The sequence below is a fragment of the Xyrauchen texanus genome, chromosome 27 (assembly GCF_025860055.1).
Source record: "Xyrauchen texanus isolate HMW12.3.18 chromosome 27, RBS_HiC_50CHRs, whole genome shotgun sequence".
Lineage (NCBI taxonomy): Eukaryota > Metazoa > Chordata > Actinopteri > Cypriniformes > Catostomidae > Xyrauchen > Xyrauchen texanus.
The window spans coordinates 30523458-30543636 of NC_068302.1; the positions used below are offsets into that span (position 1 = coordinate 30523458).

The window sequence follows — 20179 nt, forward strand, 5'->3', positions numbered from 1 at the left end:
CTTTTCAGATTATCGTCAACAACAGGTAATCAGCACCTCGTCTTGGCACGAAAGGCTTATCAACTGCATTGTGCACACAATTCACGTTAAACTGCCTTCTCTACTGTGAAATCTTTGTTTCTCTTACACTAGAAGAGTGTCAGTGTTTGCTTTAACCACAGCCCCCTAGGGCTCAACTCAGCTTAGCATGCTTTGCTTTAGCATCAAAGAGTCATACAAGTTATATCAAGATTTTGTATTCACAGCTCTTTGTCTGTGTTGTACGGTTTGACCACATTGGCCTGTGTTGCAGACCATGGGGATGATTTTCTGTTTCATTATGCAGGCTTATTTGACTAGTGTGTAATGAGAAGTCACTTTTCTCTTATCTCAGGCAGGTGTCTGTGCGAGGGAAGAGTTAGGGAGGAGAAGAGAAGAGCCGTCTCACTAAAATGAGGACAGACACTCTAATTGGTGATAATGGCTGATGTAGAGAGAGTGATTCTCGCTTGGGGACAAAGCGGCCTTTATTGCCTCTGTGCATCTGACCCTTTCTCTCACACTACAGAAACTAGTAAAGAGCACGAGACTGCAGATATTTCAAGTAATTCTACTATGCTAGATTTATGTTGTAGAGATATTAGGGTTTCATGTGCAAGGAATTCATTGAAAGGTTATGTAAAAACTTTGCAAAGGGACATTTGAAATCTTTTTATCTATTTTATCCTATTTTTTTATGAAAGAAGTTCTATTTTAAGATCTTGCATGTTTATCTTCAGTTCCTGTATCTAGTTCTGAAACTGGTTCTATATGTTTACCATAAACCTCAAAAGCAGCATTTGAGATAGAAAATATTCGTTATTCATTGAGAAGTAACAGTTAGCTAAAATTGTAAGAGCACAGACCTGCAGAGTTACAATCAGCTGTAGAATCTAGCAGATAAGTGGGCTTTTCTGGGGGAAAATAGTTATATGTCCAACTCCAACCAATCCAATTCTACATCAACGGAACACATCATGTGCTATTAATCAGCACAGAGAATGAAGGTGATGTCATTCGAAAGCGAAGGAAACAGAGAGATGGTGGTCGAGGCTTCAGCCCTGTTCTCCAGATGTGTAATAGAACTAGAGGGGGGAATAAAACCATGCAGTATAAAAGATCTTGTAAAACAAAATGGATGCATTCTCTTTCCTGTACTGTTCTTTTTTCCCTTTTTTAATCCACTTTTCTCCCCAATTTGTAAATCCAAATTCCCACTACATAGTAAGTCCTCGTCGTGGCACGATTACTCACCTCAATCCGAGTGGCGGAGGACAAGTCTCAGTTGCCTCTGCTTCTGAGACAGTCAATCCGTGCATCTTATCACGTGGCTCATAGTGCATGACATCACGAAGACTCCCAGCATGTGGAGGCTCATGCTACTCTACGCGATCCACGCACAACTTACCACACTTCCCATTGAGAGCGAGAACCACTAATCATGACCACAAGGAGGTTACCCCATGTGACTCTACCCTCCCTAGCAACTGGACCAATTTGGTTGCTTAGAAGACCTGGCTGGAGTCACTCAGCACACCCTGGATTCGAACTTGTGACTTCAGGGGTGGTAGTCGGCGTCAATACTCGCTGAGCTGCTCAGGCCCCTCTTGTACTGTTCTTAACCATCTCAAATTTCCTCTTTCTCTCTAACAGAGAAGAGGGCCTCCCTATCAGGGCTTTGAAAATGCTTACAGTTACAATTTTACTGCATTCCCAGCATTTGTTAGCCAACATGTGGAAAGCTCAAACTGATTTTTAGGGTTAGGTTTATGGGCTGGGTTATAGTTTCTTTGACCAATCAGGTAGCGCTTTCCTTGTGAATATTACTAAATCATCCAATCAGTTATCGCTTTACTCATGAATATAAATTACTTCCCTTGCCATTCTACATTTCATAAACTTTCGAACGGGTGTGGAGATTGATGGCTCTGCACTAAAATAGTGAAGTGATGTACAGTGGGCCAATGTACTTTCAGAATCAGCCTCTCTAAACAATTAAATCTTCTTCCATGTTCCCTTTGTCGGTCTAGAAGATCTGTAAAGAAGAATTTTTCATTCTTCTCAAACTTTCAAATTGTCTATGCACTATCTCTACTTCACCCTCCATTTAGTCCCATTGCAGCTCCTGTGGTTGGGTAGGAAGATCTAAAGTTGACGCCCTATGTTTCAACCTGACCTAAGACTGACCTGGGCCAGGGGCTGTTAGCAAGCCCATGCTCATTAGGCTGCATTTGGCATCATTAAGCTGATTTGTCTTTGCTGATCACTTTTCAAGATAGCACTTAAAGTGCCTGGCTGTTATTCTTAAAAGGGTTCCAGACTTGCCCCTCCTAAACTTTACAGTGCGAAGGGTTATAAACCCACACGGGTGTGAGCCGTTACTTCAAGCAGTCGTGGGTTCGCGACCTCTCCAAGGCAAGCACAGGTTTCTCAGCTGTACTGGTTGGATGGTTTCTTCTCTGAAGAATTCTGGTCATCTTAAGTTCTTCAATTCTTGGACTATCCTAGAAATTACAGAATTGTGAGAATTTCTTTAGATTTGACAATGCAACCAAACAAACTCAGCTTAAATTTCCTCGCTGGTCCAGGCTGGTTTATGCTGGTTTGGTGCAGGTCAAACTGATGTACCGGTATTGCCAAGCTGTTCATGCTATAGGACTTTTCTCTGTTGAAGCCTTGAGGTTCTGGAAGCCAGGTTTATGTAACCAGGGTCAAGCGGTCACTCTTAACAGAGGCTCGGGCTAGTTCACAGGCATAACATGTATTCCATAACATCTGGCAACCATAAAATGGCAGCCTAACCTTTGGTCTTAATAGGGGTGAGGGAGGTAAAGAGATGACCCCTCACTCTCAACTTCTAAACATACATCCTCTCAAAAATCCATTGTGTTTAATATTAAACAACACTCTGTTGTTCATGTCTGTCCCTAACATATCACACAGCAGGAACTTTTGTGTTTTGCATGGGCGAGCATTTTAAAGTGTTGATGAATTGACCTACAGTGCAATTGGTGAAAGTGTCAAAAATGCCAACTAAAAATGGTTAACCATGTTTCAGAAAGTCATTTCGGAAGTTGAGAAGAGTACATACAAAAGTGAGGGTTTTGTTGGTTGAAGTTTTCAACAGATACTTCACGAGAACAAAGTTTTGGGGCTGCTGTATGAACTTGCATCTTCCTCTTTCCATTCTCACTTCTGAGTAGTCTAGTTTTTAGTTGTCTTCTGTCACCTCAAAAATTTTACTTTTACAGAACTAGACTCAGAACGGGCTTCAGATGCAGCCCGGCTGATAAGGTAGTGAGAAAGGAAATGTGCTCACTCTCTCAGCAGAGCTCTAGCTAAACCTGGCATTCACAGTTAGCGTCTGGGGTTTAAAAGTTAAAGACAGATAAACACAACGGAGCCCCTTATCTACACTCCCTGACTACGTTTCAAGCATGCGGGCAATGCGTCCCACCAGGGACGGTCAGTTGGAGTGAAAGTAAAAATTTAAAGAATAGAACAGAGGGTCTCTATACAGTAATAAGTGTCTTGGCTTTAAAAGGTAAAAAAGTAGGCGTAAACTTGGGAAGTTTACACACAAAGAAAGAGAGAAAAGTACATGTAGCCCCCCTGTTAGCACCAAGGCCTCCTGGCAGGCAACTTAGCCTGCTGAGAAACAGATAGAAGAGCACAGGGGAAAGAAAGTGAAATTGAAAAAGAACTATCATCTCTCGCTCTTTGTCTCAGGTTGATCCCCCTTTCAGATGAAAATGTGCCACTTTTCAGTCAGTGTGGTATATTTTAAATTAGGAACACAAGCAATCCTGTTAACAGCATCAGTATTGAAAAAAAGGGAAGACAATCTTCTTAAGTGATTAATCTCCATGTGAAAGTGGCGTCTTTGAAGAGTCATCCACCTTAACATTTCAGCTGATCTGTCTGCACTTCATCCATCGACACATATTTACTGTTTATACCTCAAAGAGAATTTCTCTCTTGGGAACCAGAGCAAACATCTCTTTCATTTTGAAGACATAAAATACAAATTGATACGGTATAATTCTTCCTGGATCCATTTTAATTTGCATGGATTTAGCCTTCAACAGCACAAGATGAGGAATTCGCTAAAAAGTTGAGAGAAAACGGGTAAAGTTGGACACTTTCAGAAAATTTGTCTTTGACATTGTTTAACAGTGTGATGCCAAATTTGATGCCCTTTCCGCAATAATGTTTTAGATTATAAGATCTTCACTACATTATACAGCACAAAAATGAATGAATGAATAACTGTGATGATCATTTGTGGGGGTCTGAAGTAGGACATAATGAGAGGGTGAGGTGAAAAAAGCAAACAGATTTGCTAAGTCTTCACCTCATTAACTGAACAAGTGTGCGCTAGTGTGTGCATATGCATTTCGTACGCGCGAGGATGTGAACAAGTGTGTCTGTTTATAAAGCAAAAGGTCCCACTTGAGTCCCACTCAAACCATGAGGTTCTCATTAGCTGAGTATTAGCATAGTATTTTGCCTACGATGTAAAGAAAACATGCAGATTTGCTCAAAGAAAGCCTTGCTATAGTCGAGGTTTCTCACTTTGAAGATTAGCAAAGCGGTTCTGCTATCAGGAATATTTTTGCTCTTATCTGACCACACTAAATACACATCACTCACGATGCTAACAAGCCTTGACTTGTAGAATGACTGAATTATGGTTGTGTGGGGATTTGTGAAATAATAAATTAGATATTGTGACACAAAATTAAATTAATTCGTTTTTTGTTTGTTCTTTCAACAAATCTATGAAGGCAAACTCTAAATGCAACTTAAAGAGGCTGCGTGTATTTTTGAGTTTCTGCGTGTAACATGTAAAACTGTGTGTGTGTGTGAGAGAGAGAGAGAGAGAGAGAGAGCGAGAGAGAGATAATTGGAGGGTTTTCTGAGGGAGGGGGGAACAGACGGCAGCTTTTATGGGCTGAAATTCTCTAAGCTATAACTACCTCTAATGAGCTATGCTGCATCGCCCTCCGCCACTTATACAGAGGTTACAGAAAACAGAAAGAGAGCGAGACAAAGAGAGAGACAGAAAGAAAGATCGAGCAAGATCAGCAAACAGATGCATAAAGACTTGCAAAGGTCTTCCTTTTCACAAGTTCTGCACGTCTGTGTTTTGTGTGTTTATGTGGCACTATGTAGCCTTGTGGTTTTGTGTGGGTAGAATTTGTTTTCTTTTTTCACCCAGTTTTTATTTTATTTTATTGCAAACTAAAATACGTGCTTTACATAGACAGGCTTGAGTCTTCCTTCCCTTGAACTTCAGAGATCTTCCCTTTTCAATAATACATCAATAGGATAAAATAATTGTTCTTAAAAATGTACGTTTTGCAGTTTGATCTGTTATTTGGGTTATTTGTGCTATCTTTAACCAATTCTCTCTCTCTCTCTCTCTCTCTCTCTCTCTCTCTCTCTCTGTTTTTTGCATGTTTTTGGACCTGCTTCCGTTTTTAGGTAAGTGTCACTGTTATTATCTCCAATACACTATCTAAACATAAATCTGGTTAGTTGTGAATATGGAGATGCACGTGGGTGTGTGTTCGACATAAGCAAGGGAGGATCTGGGTAAAATGGTTTTGTGGTAGCGGCTTTTGCAGTGCACACATACACACACAAACTTAGAATCGTAGTGAAACTGAAATGTAAGTCACCATTGCTTTAAGATTCGACGAGACACACACCACATTGACAGCTACAGTGGCTGGGATGGTTTACCACCCTAGTCTAACACACACATACATAAACACACAGTCTTATCGGTAAGGTAGAGAGTAGTAAACCTCCCTATGTTTTTTTTTTGTGGGGAGAACCAAAACCAAAAATGTATTTATTTTTTGGTCCCTGAAGTACTGGAAGAAGTAATCCACTTTCCATAAGACGACAAGATTGATCATTTTTTTCCAGATTCTATCATCCAAACTATACCCAAAACAAGTTTGGTCACTGTAGGAACTGTCTATTAAAACTATCTATTAAAGACCCCATTAAAATTGTGAGTCATCAATATTTTTGGTCCATTTTTCTTGAAGAAAGTGACTATACATTTTAAATACGTTTATCTTAATTTTATTCATTTGTCAACTTGAAATTACAAATAAGCCTGCTGAACATTTTTATCGAGAAAGAGAGAGGCAGAATGTGAAAGATGGAAAAAGAGAGAGGGTGGACAGCACACAACTAAGTGGTCATCTGATAAGGCCACTTTTCCTTTAATAAATCTATTTCCCCTTAAAAGGCTCTGGACTTAATGTGAATCATTGTTGCATGTAGGTCAGGAGCCACAGATTGCACTTACCACAATATCATACAATATCACACACGTTTTCTCACATTTTTCTTCCTTCACCATTCAGCTAGTGTAGAGTAGAGTGTAGCCTTCTGTAGTGATGGTGATGTGGGGAATGTCAAGAAATAGAAAAGAGCTGACAGTATTTTGTGGAGTGGGTATGTAAGCGTGTGTGTGTGTGTGAAGGAGGTAGGCACACCCTTGCGGGTTTCTGTATCTCTCAGCTCTCATTAAACTTTAATGGCTTCCTCTCCTAGCTGGCACGAGGCTCCACTTTTCACTCAGCGAGAAGGAAAAAACCCTGAAAGAGAGAGAGAGAGAGTTGCAAGTATGCATACTGAGCAGGTAGATCAGAGGGAGGACAGGAAGGCTAATGCTGACAGTCTCACCACAGCCATCAGCCGAACTCAGCGAGATGCTTGCTAACAACTGACAGTGTCTGCTTCTCCATAGCGAGACTACGGATTCAGCTGCTAAATGTTTTTAGTAGATACCGCCTATCAATCCGCCACTTAAAACAAACTCCTGATAGTGATGAATGTGTGCATAGTGATCACTGTTTTCCCATCTGAAATGTGTTTAAAGGCTTGGGTATACTAACATTTTCTGTGTGCAATTCAGTCTCATACACAGTCGAGTGCTCAGCCTTTCAAAGTATACTCTTGTGCATATGGATGGCTTCAATGCATGCACACTTCAATTGCTTTTTGAAACTCCTTTAGCATAGTCAGTGGCAGACGTATGCCCAGACAACGCACAAAGATGTGGACTATCCGCCTCTCTAGAAAAACTAACCTGCACATGTACACGCGTACTGTGCTGATTACGAAATTTACATCACGCAGAAAACCAATATATACTTAGTGTGTACTTCTTTCACAAAGAGCGAGACATGCTTGCTGCAATTCCATTTGTTTCTCTTGTACCATTTCCCCCACATCTTTATAGCAGAACATCTAAAGACTTCTTGGGTTCTTGTCCCCTTAAAACCCCACAGTTTTTTCCACCTATGCCCAGTTCTCCTCTGACTTATATTATCTCCAGCCAGTCATTCAGTTTAAAGAGAGGGACGAAAGAGGGGGAAAACGAGTGAGGAAAAATAGGGTGAGAAGAATGGCACGCTGTTAGTGGTGGACATAACTGAATTGAATGGAGACCAGAAAAAATATGCCTGTCACTTTAAGAGCAAAAACTGCAGTATGCATCAACTCTGCAGAGAGAGAGAGAGAGAGAGAGCGCTAAAGAGAGAAAGAAAAAGGGTGGGAGAGAAAAAAAGAAGATGGAACAGCTGAAGTCTGGGCCTGTAGCTTTCTGACTAGACTGCTAAAACGTATTGAGTTCCTGTTAGAGAGAGAGACAGAGAGAGAGAGAGAGAGGGGTAGAGAAAGAGACAAAAAAGGCTGGCATAATTCCATGCCCTTTTTTTAGTGACCTTGCTTGCAATTAGCAGAGAGACCTCTATAAATGAAAATTTCACAGAAATTAGAAAATTTTACACTGTTCGAAACCAATTGTTTTAATATACACTACCAGTCAAAAGTTTTGAAACACTCACTTATTATTTATTTATATATTATTAATAATAGTAAAGTCATCAAAACTATGGAATAAAATAAATGGAACTATAGGAATAATGTTGTGACTAAACAAAATACAAAATAAATAAAAACTATGTTATATGTTAGCATCTTCAAAGTAATCACCCTTTGCCTAGAATTTGCAGACATGAACTCTTGACAATTTCTCCAATTTCTCACCTTGGGATGCTTTTTAAACAGTATTGAAGGAGTTCCCATCTATGTTGGGCACTTATAGGCTGTTTTTCTTTATTATTTGGTCCAAGTCCAAAACTTTTTTTAAAGTAAAATTGGACCAGGACATTTTCTTGACGCGTTTCATGAGAATCACCCAACTACAGACCAAAGCCAAACCCTTCCCCTAAAAGAAACCTTTTGCATTTGCTTTTTAGAATTGAAAACAAAACAGCATTATTTACTTTATTTATGAATCATTTTTACCTTTAATGATGCCCACAAATGGAGGACAATTTTGTAAAAAATACACACAAAGACACATCATTTTCGTGTGTATGTGTGCGAGGGGCTTTTTATACCCCTCTTGAGCCTTTCTTTTGCTCAAAGCTTCAGTGGGTCATTTGAGCATGGGGTATTACTGCCCGACCCAGATCAGAGTGTAAAATAAAATAAAAATGTCTTTGAGCTATACGAGCACACACGATTCACACGTGCTGCAGGCACACAGACACACAGGTTCTTGTTTTGAAGCATGTGCAGTATGATGGCATGTGGAGCATAAATGGCAGGGAAGTCTGGCAATACCCACAATCCCCCACACCCCACACTCATCCCCAGCTGAGCGCCACCTGCTCATCTGTCTGTCCTCACACTGCAGTCAAAATGTATAGAGACCCCCCACTGCATGGTTGGCATGTGCTCTCTTTCTCACACACACAAATGTACTGTCCTCCTACACTACAGTCACAACACATTGTGACCCTCTGCACTTCCCTTGGCATGGAGATATTCAAACACACACAGACACACACACACTTTTCTGTCTCTGACCCAAATAACTGATGCAAATACAAGCCAAATGCACATGATAAATCTACATCACTACTTTAGATCGACCAATGAGATTGGTCCATTCTCTTATGAATCACTCACTCGCATGAAGTGATATCAAGAAACCTTCATTTGACACATCCATATTTATATGTTAGAAATGGTGAGAAAATTAAAACAATAAAAAAATGTTGAGGAAAAAATACAAAAAGTTGCTAAAAGGGATAGTTCACCTTCCTGCTCTTTTATTCCATACAGTCAAAGTGAATGGTGACTGAGGCTGTCGGTCCTTAACATTCAGCTAAATATATCCTTAAGAGTTCCACATAAGAAAGTAAGTCACACGGGTTTGGAACAACAAGAAGTTTAATTTTTGGGTGAATTGTCCCTTTAATGTGTCCATCCACTCATCATTTTGGGATTGTAGCAGTATATCAGTAACTGTTCTTATCGAAACTTAAGTGGCTGCTTTTTCTTTTGCCATGAGTGCATTTCCAGCATTAAAGTAACAAAGTCAGAAAACACGCCTTTAAACCGAAGGCCAAGTTAATTGAAATTCTGTTTGCCGAGAGAGAACTCAGAGAGAAAAAAAAAAGATAGAGGTGATGCTAAAAGAGCAAAGAAGCCATCAGGAAAGCTTTACAGGCTCTTATCCTTTCACATCCTACTTTAAACAGGAAATGTTTAGACAAAATGGCTTGATGTTTCTCTCACTGCCATACTGGGTGTTGATAGATGTTTCCTTCATTCTGCTGATCTCAGGCCAGTTTTCCAGAAAATATTTTAATATGATGTAAGTGAATAGATGGATGGAAAAACAAATATAGGGCTGAGAACATGAGTGTACAAACCCAAATTAAAACACTGCAGCAAAACCATTTTCTTTGTCATTTTTTTGTCTTGTTTTACTACCGTGTTTTCTGAGAATACCTATATCTTTAATAAAGTTCTTCTTACCTTATTGGAATTTTTATTTTTAGATTTTGGAAGAATAAATATCACAAAATGTAGTTCCATTTATGCTTAAATTAAGGAAAAAACATGTTTACCAATGGGATTAAGAAACATAAACTCGATTCAAGATTTAAGATGTAAAAAAAAACATGCGTTAATATCTTATGTTTTGCTTTTTAGGCAAATATATCTAGTTTTAAGTGGTGGTGGTTTAGTGGACTAAAGCACATAACTTGTAATCAGAAGGTTGCTGGTTCGATCCTCACAGCCACCACCATTGTGTCCTTGAGCAAGACACTTAATTCCAGGTTGCTCCGTGGGGATTGTCCCTGTAATAAGTGCACTGTAAGTCGTTTTGGATAAAAAGTGTCTGCCAAATGCATAAATATAAATGTAAATGTATGGTTATGTAGATATTTTCACTGGAAAACAATACATTAATACTGAATTAGCAAAATGTATTTTATTTGTATTTTTTTTTGCAGTGCAAAAGCTGCAGTTGTTCCATTTTACGTGTATCGTAATCATATTTCAGTGTTGACAAATTAAGGTCTTTTAAAATGTAGATTTGTTTGTAACAGCCCTTATTTTGAAAAGATGTAGCATGAGTTCAGGCTGCATGAATGACATGGTTGAAAACAGATGCAGAAGAATGAGCACATTGTTTATGGTTGAAACATGGTGCAAATCTTTCCCCCAAAACGCTCACAGCTGCCCAACTGCTGTTCAGAGTGTTTGGCACGAGAATACTTCGGCCTATGCCTTGAGAGATTAAGATGTCTGCCTTCAGAGTACAGGCAATCTTCTGCACTGATAGCATGTGGTCAGGTTGTGCATTTAGCAGCAGTTTGTTTTTGAATTTCGTTTTTTTGAATTAGCCTCTATAGCTGACCACACATGTTGATCCATAGTATACCTGTGTGAAGAAGACAAAGAGTCTCTGGTAACTGGATGAGCCAGTGCAGACTCTTTGTGTAACCAAAACACACACCACAGAGACCAAAACATCCTGTCGAACAAGGTTATTAGAATGCAGCCCTGCAGGTGAAAATGCAAAAGTTAAAACATTTTGAAGTGTAAAGACAACGTGTACGCTGAAGGCAGAAAGAGAGGAGAATTGTTTAACTTCCAACTATGAATTGAAAATAACTCATAAGCAGGCCCATATGGAATGTGCAACCACAAAACTATGAACGTCCGTCATTCACATAGTTCTGCACATTCACCACATCTTGAGTGTTGGTTTATTAAATATTTTAGCCCCCCCCAGAATTGTTTCTGGCAAAAAAATAATAATAATAATAAAGAAAAATGTATCCATACTAAGCATGCATGCTGCACGATATGACACAATCACAGGCAATCTGAAGATATCTAATGTGCATTATAAGGGTTTGAGAATTTTGACCTATGAGATGTTAAAGTGGACAAGGCTACAAATTCCTTTTTGTCTTTATCGGGATGAGGTTGTAAATGGTTTAAGAAAAATAAAAATGTACTCGTAGATTTCACGTTGCATATATAAACACCTCTTCTGCAATTTTTACCGGTTTACCAATGTGCACATGTATTTTGCTCATGCATTTGTGGAATTTGTTTAATAAGCTGATTTTTTGGTAGTAATCAACATTTTATCAGTGCGCTCAGTTTTACAGTTAGCAATGTTTTGCATTTACAATCACAGGAAATCCAAAGAGGTCTACACAAAGGACTACATCTTGCAAAAGAGAAAGTTCTTGCAATGCACGCGCTTCTGTAAGACAGTTAAATGGCGATTTCCTTCCATTTTGTCCTTTTATTTTATTATTTTCTTTTCTTCAACCTTCCCCACCTCCTCTCTTCTCTTACACCATCTCTTTCCTGGTATGGAAAACATACACTAAGATACAAGCGATGAGAACAGCAGGAAACACGCCCCTCTTCCACCCGCTCAGAGAGTGCGAACACTGACCCACTCATAGAGGGAGAGAGACAGTGAGAGTGTGAGAGTGAGAGAGAGCGAGCGTCCGAGAGAGGAAGAGACAGAGGAACCTTAGGGGAGGCATGTCAGTGGAAAATCCTAAGTCTTGCCAACTCATGCTGGTACATCCTACATACCCCCTTGTTTTACTGAGCACAAACTGCAACACTGGCTTGCAGGGGAAATATAAAAGCGGAAGTCTCAGCCAAGCCAAGGAACGCATTCTTGAGTCAATGTGGAAAATTATGCAAAGCTTTTTCAAATGCTTTCCTTATGCGTGATTGTGAATGACAGTTTATGTTGCAGTAAGCGTTTTTGTCATTTAAAAGTTGTGATTTTGTTGCTTTTGAGGAGCAATTCTGAATCAGAGAAAGGATGAGAGCGATAAATCTGGACAATTATGGCTCCATTCATGATAAAACCTCATTAATGGAGCCATAATGTCCAGATTTATCGCTGTATTGCTATACTGCCATGTCTATAATTTCCATATGTTTCCTTATGCTTGGCTCTCAAACAAAGGAAAAGAAAGGAATTGACAGAAAAAAAGCCAGGGAGGGGGTAATAAATATGTTCCTAGGCGTATCTAAAGGGTTGGTTCACCAAAAAATGGAAATTCTATCATACTTGTTAGCAGTATGTTGTTAGTTTTGTGTGTTATGAAAGAAAAAGTAAGATGGGTTTAGAGTGCGAGGGACAGTAAACAATGGCATTATTTTCAATTTGGGGTGAACTCTCCCTTTAAAACATCCTGGAAAACCTGGAAATTTTCAATGCAGTTTTCCAGTTATGGAAAAGTCATGGAAAATTAGGAAAGTACCTAAATTTCCTGGAAATAAATTATTAATCCTGGAAAATATTTAAGAATAATAAAACTGTTTGACTGTGGCTAACTTGTTACATGTACAAAAACATAAACTTGGTATATTGCTGTTTTTTGAACTACAAAAACACTAATGTTGTAAACCTTAGACAACGGTTGATGGTCAGAAAGCTGTTTTTGGTTTGTTTTTTTCACATTCTTGGGATATGAATTCATTTTCAATAATAAATGAAAATTTCGAGTCCACTTATACCCACATGTAGGCCATTTGATTTTCTGAATCCAGTCGTAAAAATGTCATTAGCTATAAAAGGTGGAATTTTACATATTTGGGATGAAAATGAATATTTAAATTAGGGATGTGCCAGAGCTGTCTACTAGTCATCCAACAACCGGCTAGTTGATTAGTAGGATCAACTACTAAAATGTGTATTTTTAGTAGTAGTGGTTTTGATGGCAGACGCAATTCTCTAATTAACTGAGAGACGGCACATCTCGGAGAGAGTTTTGCATGATGATAGCTTGTACTTAAAAGTGAGCCTAATGGAGTGTTATTATACTTTTACTGATTCCTTAACACCAACTAGTGGACTAGTCGTTCAGACAACCCACTGACTAGTCGATTATGAAAACTGGTAGCTTTGCACATCTCTAGTTTGAATGCCCAAATAATCAAATAAAACTGCGATATGTCCTAGTGTGATAATTAAACTGCAAAAGGCTGTGATTTAATTAAATATATAATCTGCATGTGCTGCGTGATTCAAAATAAATGTGTGTAATAAATTCAGAATAATAACCATTCAATAACCACAATATACATCATGACCTCTCGTGTGTTTTTGCTTAAATATTACACCCGTTGGGCACATAAAATGTCCTGGAAAATTGCGCCTTGAAAATAGTGGGAACCCTGAGCAAAAAAAACTAAAACATACAAAAAACAAACAATCTATAATCTTGTTTACATTGCCTCAGACAAAACAAGATGGGACAAAGTGTGATATGTATTATGAAAAGGAACAATATTTATGAATAATTACCGCTTTGGAATGTAGCTATGAATTTTAATCAGAAATGCGAAGGGGAGCAACTGCACACACACACACACACCTTACAAATCTTTGCGTGCGAAGGTTAATATGTAGAAGACAGTGAGTTAATTGGCTGTATTGGTATTTTTAAGCTTCTTAAGGGTGCATGACCTTTCACCTTGTAGTATATTGAGAAGGGATTCAATTTAGCTGCAAATACTCATACACACATGGACACACTTAGCGAAATAAGACAAATAAATACCCTCTACCCTTTAGAAGGGAAAATGCCTGCTCTGGATATATGGTGTGCATAGAGGAATATTCATATATTCATGCTTATACAGCCAAGTACTGAAAATAGAAGGTTTGTTAGCATGGGAAATATTAAAGACAAACTAAGACCGTTTTCACCTCAACCATTAGTGTCCTTCAAATGCATTCGTCAAAACAGAAAGAACAATATGTTTTATAATGTGTTTCACTGGGAAAGCCTTTGGAAAGTAGTACCCCTTGACATTCATCATATTTTCCATCCATGGGTTCAACCCTTATGTAACCAAGACAAATATCCAGGTTCTGTGATGATTTTGTCATTAAAGCGATTCAAAAGAGTAAAGCCAGTTTTCTGGTTGAATGCACGCTTAAAATTGGGTTAGCATTCAAGAAGGGTAACCACAGCGTTGAACTGAATTTTCACCCTCGCGTGGCAACGATGATCTTTTATATTTCTTATATTTTGAATGCGCTCTCATTTCTCGTACAACCTCATCTTACAAATATTAACGATCCCCAGGAGTTTGGGAATGACGTCTATGTTCGGAACTGTATCCCTCAGAACTGGCTTAGTTGAGGGAGAGCACAGAAGAGAACGACTGGATGATAGATTTGATTTGGTTCTGTTTGTAGAGCTGGAGTTTAGCTTAGGCAGACTGTTATGTCGGTTTCCATGGAGAAAAACACTCACCCTGCCAGACACCAAAGAGTACAAGAAAGAAAGACAGAGAGAAGTAGAGAGAAAGAAAAAGCACGTCGGAGAAAAAAATGAAACCCTATCCAAGAATTTTTAAGGGTGTGGAGACATATGGCATATCTCGCAGTATTGAATGATTAATAACACACTCACGAGCGCACGCACATTCTTTTTACGCGACAGCCTGAAAATATGGCAATATAAAATGATAACGAAACAAGATGAAACAATTTAAAAAGCCTATTTTCCACCTCTCCCCCTATTTTGTTCTTCTGCACTTCTCTCAAGATGCATATGGCTGTGTATGACAAGCTATCTGTCTCTTTTATGAGGTGAGTTGCAACTCGCTCCTGTCTGTCGTCTTGAATGAGGGATGAGACCCATTAGCAGAAAGAGAGGCATGATTGATGCTTTGCTTTTTATTCGACAGATTGAAGATTGAACTAAGGCAAAGGTCAACTTTTTAAGAGTGCATGGCTCTAGAACCCAAGGCACTTTCATAATTACTGTGCTCTTTAATGTGTGTGTGTGTGTGTGTGTGTGTGTGTGTGTGTGTGTGTGTGTGTGTGGATCAAGTCATTCATCTCCTTGAGTAGGACATTTATTTTTGTATAGGTTTTTTCAATTTAGGGGGTATATGGTGTGTTTGTGTGAGCTTTTCACCATTAGTGTCATTAATAAAAACTGAAACAAAAGCTAATTATTTTTTTTATAACTGAAATAAAAATAATATAGTTAGTAAATTAATTAAAGTTTTCTTATTTGATATACTATTTTAAAATGTGCAACTTTTGCAAGTTGCCTTCAGTAAAAATGAATCTGGCTAAATAGCAATCACTCTAGACAGCCATGATAAACAGCCTTATTTATACAACATCAGTTAACAAGGGATGGAAATTGTAAGGCATTTAACAGTTCTGGTTCTTATCACTCTTGACGATTCTGGTTCCTTAACAGTTCAATTAACTATTCTTTTTGTACTTTTGAGGAGAAAATATTTGAAAGTAAGAAATGCCATTTTTATTGCAGCCAGTTGCCAAATGATGAAGTCATTCAGATTTCAACAGAGCAGATATAATAAATCAGAAATAAATGTAATACTTATAAATAATAGACTAATCTAATTCTTGTTAAGGGTGTTTACACAGACTTTTAAGAGGCATAAATGCAATCCAGTAACAGTAAATCCTAACTATATTTGAAATAAAAATTTTAAACAAAGAAAAAAGTTTATAACATATTTCATTCATTCATTTATTCTTTAAAAATATTCCACTGATTTCAACAGAACTCATGTATCTTTAAAAACATGTAGTCATATGAACAGCCAGTCAGCAGACTTAAAGGGATAGTTCACCCAAAAATGAAAATTCTCTCATCATTTACTCACCCTCATGCCATCCCAGATGTATATGACTTCCTATCTGCAGTAGGTCCTTGTAATGGAAGTGGATGGTAACATGATTTTTGACACTCCAAAAAGCACAGACAATCATCACTAACGTTATCCATATGACTCCAGTGGTTGAATGTATGACAAAGCAATACGATCGCTTTTGGTGCGAATAAGATCAATATTTAAGTACATTTTAACTAAAAATCATCGAGTCCGTAAAGCAGCAGTATGTGCATTCATAAGAGGGATGAGGTCATGCGGTCTATGCATGACCTCAATTTGTTTATGGTGTTTGGTCTGTACAGTGTTCCTCCTACTCAGTTGTAAACAGCGCTGCTCCTCCAGGTGTGACACGCATGCATACTTAAATATTAATCTTTTTAGAAGACATTCATTTAACCAGTGGAGTCATATGGATGACGTTAATGCTAATTGTCTGCGCTTTTTACAGCATCAAAAATCGTGTTACTATCCACTTCCATTACAAGGACCTACTGCAGATAGGAAGTCATATACATCTGGGATGGCATGAGTGTGTGTAAATGATGTGAGACTTAACATTTTTGTTGAACTAAAAAAGAACCGGCTTATAAGAGTAATTTGTTCGGGAATTGGGCTACACTGGTAGTGCTGTATGTTCTCGGTTCCCAACACAATAGTTAACATATTTTCTTGGGAAAATACCCAAACTTAATACAAAAATATATAAAAACTCTACATATACTTAAAAACTAAACTAAAACTAGAAAGCACTGAAAAAACTAAACTAAAACTAGAAAGCACTGAAAAAACTAAACTAAAATGAATAATCATAGGGTTAAAAATGAAAACTTAAAGAACTTAAAATGAAAAGCTAGATTAAAACTATAATAAACCTGTTAACATGAATTCGGTTGGATGTGTGTGAACATTGTGTGGGTGTGTGCGGGCTGGTGAATTTGTAAGGGTGTCTTTTTGTTTCTTTCTCAGTCAGAGTCTTAGCGTTCGTTCTGCCTCGCCAGAGACTTTCGAAAGGCAGATTTAAATTAAACAAACATGCAGATACCAGCACACAGACACGCAGATATACAGTCGGATATGCCTCACTACTTCAGAGAAAGAAAGGCCTGTCCTTTCTTTTTCCTGGTAGGGTTTGTGAACGAGGGAAAGGAATTTCCAGCTTCATGTCTGTACGTGCACGCCTGCTATATCAGATTATCGTCTTGAGGTTCAGGTGTGCTCAGGTATGCAGTGGACCTGTGTGAGACCTGAGCAATGTGACTGTGACCACCTGTAGAGGCAGGTGTACACATTCAAAATTGGTGAACCCCCCACAATATTAAAGGTGCATTCAGTAGTTCGCTAGTTAGCGTTAGCATTGCTCTTCTTCATGTATTTTAAGGACCAATGTTACAGTGGTGTTAGATGCTGTACTGCCAACTTTCGATGTGGATCAGCATGATCGTCTCTGTTGCTCCCATCAGCTTTGGAATATCATTTCCATCTGGAAAACTGATCAAACTTCACAAAAACACAATTAATTTGTTAATGTGTAAAACATTTCAAATTGGCTCCAAACTACTGAATGCACCTTTAATATTAAAAATGTAAGTAAAGATCTTCTTCCTGTTAGAATGTCAATACAGTATCATGAGGGAAAATTTCACAATATTTTGAAATATTGATTGTTTTTCCTCAACTCTAATATAGTTGAATGCTTCCTCACATCTATGCTTGTATGCACACAAACACACACTCATTCATGCATGCACCAGACAAGCTCTCGCACATCTACGCAAACACACACACACACACACACACCTCACAAATAGCACAGGCTAGCACTCCCTTAAACTGCACTGGTAACTCGGAATGCTACTGCAAACATGGCATAAATCTCTTTTTATTCATACAATCACAATATTATGACCGATGTTCGTTTTGTGCTGTGTTGGGCATTGCTATAGTAACATCAGTAGCACAGTAGATTTGGCAGGATTTTGTTTGCTTGGACACATGGTAGAATTGCTCTTAAAATACACTTGTGGATGAACCCCTATGTTTATGGACACTGGATTAAGATCACATCCTGATAACGTTGCCATTTCTGGCTTTACTTAGATGTTATAGTTTAGTCTAGCACATGTTTGTGTATGTGTGTAATGAAAGTTTTAAATAGTTTAGTCTGGAAAGAAGAATGATAAAGATCTTCTTTCAATTGGTGAGGAGTCTTTGTTCTACATTTCTTAAGAAGCATCTTGCTGGCATGGTGGTTTCTCAGAATATAGGTTTGCAGGTTTAGTTAAAAGTGGCATGCAAACCTTTTACGGCCCTCTCTAAAGCCAGAAACACACTTTGAGCAACAATGCAAACGCATATGCGAATGCTTTGTGAATTGCGTTCAAAGTAACACATAGGGATGCAAATTCATGAGAGGTGAACAATGTGAGAAGGTTATGGCAGATGTTCTAGGAGTAAATTTTCAGTTAATTTGTTTTTTGCATTGTGTTAAGTGTTCAAGCTTACCCCTTTCAAGTGATTTCAGAACAGAAAATTGTTCCAAAAAATGTTGGACTAATCTTAAAAAAAGGTGAGCAGTTTGCATACCTGAACATATTTCGAAATGCACAAAACCAAGCATGCCTAGCTAGAAGCATTGCCGTTAGTGTAGAAAAGTTTATTTGTGAATTGAGCTGACACATTTTGAAATGCAGCAATGCAAAAAAATTAACTTGTGTAGCTAGAAGTGTTGCCCTTCATGCAGAAAAGTTGCTTCATGAATATTTTGGACATTTTGCAATGGAAAAACACACAAAATTGAGCTTGTGTAGCTAGAAGCGTTGGCGTTTGTGCAGAAAAGTTGCTTTATGAATTGCGCTGACACATTTCAAAACACAACAATGGCCAAATTTAAGCTTGCATGGTTAGAAGCGTTGGCGTTCATGCAGAAAAGTTGCTTTATGAATTGCGCTGACACATTTAGAAACACTACAATGGCTACACTAAAAGCAAAAATGCTACATTATGCAACACAATTACAGCCAATCAGAACATATTTAATGTTTAATATATATATATATATATATATCTCCATGTGGAGCAGGATTTTGGATCAATGAGATTTCACTGGGTGTGGCTACCCAGCATGGCATTTAAAGTTGCTTGTCGTAATCGCGACTGTGTAGGACAAAAACGAATGTACTTTTAGCACTTATTGCTTTATTACGTTGTGACTGGTTATGACAAAGTCTGTTTGGATACTGCAGGCAGTGTTAAAAGTGCAGTCATACCTTTTCACATACCTCTTTTTATCGATTTTTCTTTGGATCAACCATTCTGCATTCAGATCTTTTCAGCCAAATACATAGGTAATTTACGTGCTTCCAGGGAAATTAACTGAACTGAACTGAAAAGATTGTGACACGTTTAAATTGACTTGTTCTGTGATTGAGGAATGCAAGGTGGATAGAGTGAATAAATAACTAAAGTGTGTATTTGATAGGGGTGAGTACGAGGTCAGCACTTCCTTATTATCTGCCGTTATAGTGTCAGACAGACTTTCCTGCATTTAGACATTCTTGAGCAAAATTGCTCTTTCTGCCACCACTATTGGTACATACACAGCCGAATACACACTTAAAATATGAGGAAAGTGAGACTGTTCTACAGCTTGTTCTCACTGAGGATATAGTCATCTTCCTGTCTGCGAGCCAAACGGCTAGCAAGAAATCTGAGTGTGTCTTCAGAGTTATGGTGCAATAGCACGCTTGCAATAGTTCTACTTGGGTTTGTCCTAGACATCATTTTAACCAGGTCAAATATGGGTGTGAAGACGAGTAGACTTGGGATGGTGATGCATCTGTAATCGAAATGATGTGCATGAGTGTTTGTGAATGCAAAACTTAAAAAAGGAAGTGTCATTTCTGAAACACAAGCATCACCAAACAGTTTTCAAATAGTTGTCACCAACACTCCTGTCTTCCATTGGTTGAAAAAAATATAGTCCCATCCCAAACTAACACCATTGGTCCAGTGGTTGAACCAATGTTGCTATGTCCAGCTGGTCAGGATTCTAGAACAAACTGGTTGATTAAAGTGCCATAGAGTTTACCCTTTTTGGGTGAATCAACCTATGAGT

The 20179-nt window shown here is 38.3% G+C and overlaps 1 protein-coding gene across 1 annotated transcript in view; it reads left to right on the plus strand.

Annotated features, from left to right (window-relative positions):
- The first annotated feature begins 11907 nt into the window (after nt 1-11907).
- The window catches only part of LOC127621058 (ski oncogene-like), a 38089-nt gene continuing 29817 nt past the window's right edge, over nt 11908-20179 (plus strand). The window contains exon 1 of the mRNA XM_052094489.1: nt 11908-11958. Coding sequence (XP_051950449.1) covers nt 11920-11958 — 39 coding nt within the window. The 5' untranslated portion in view covers nt 11908-11919. The remainder of the gene's footprint in view (nt 11959-20179) is intronic.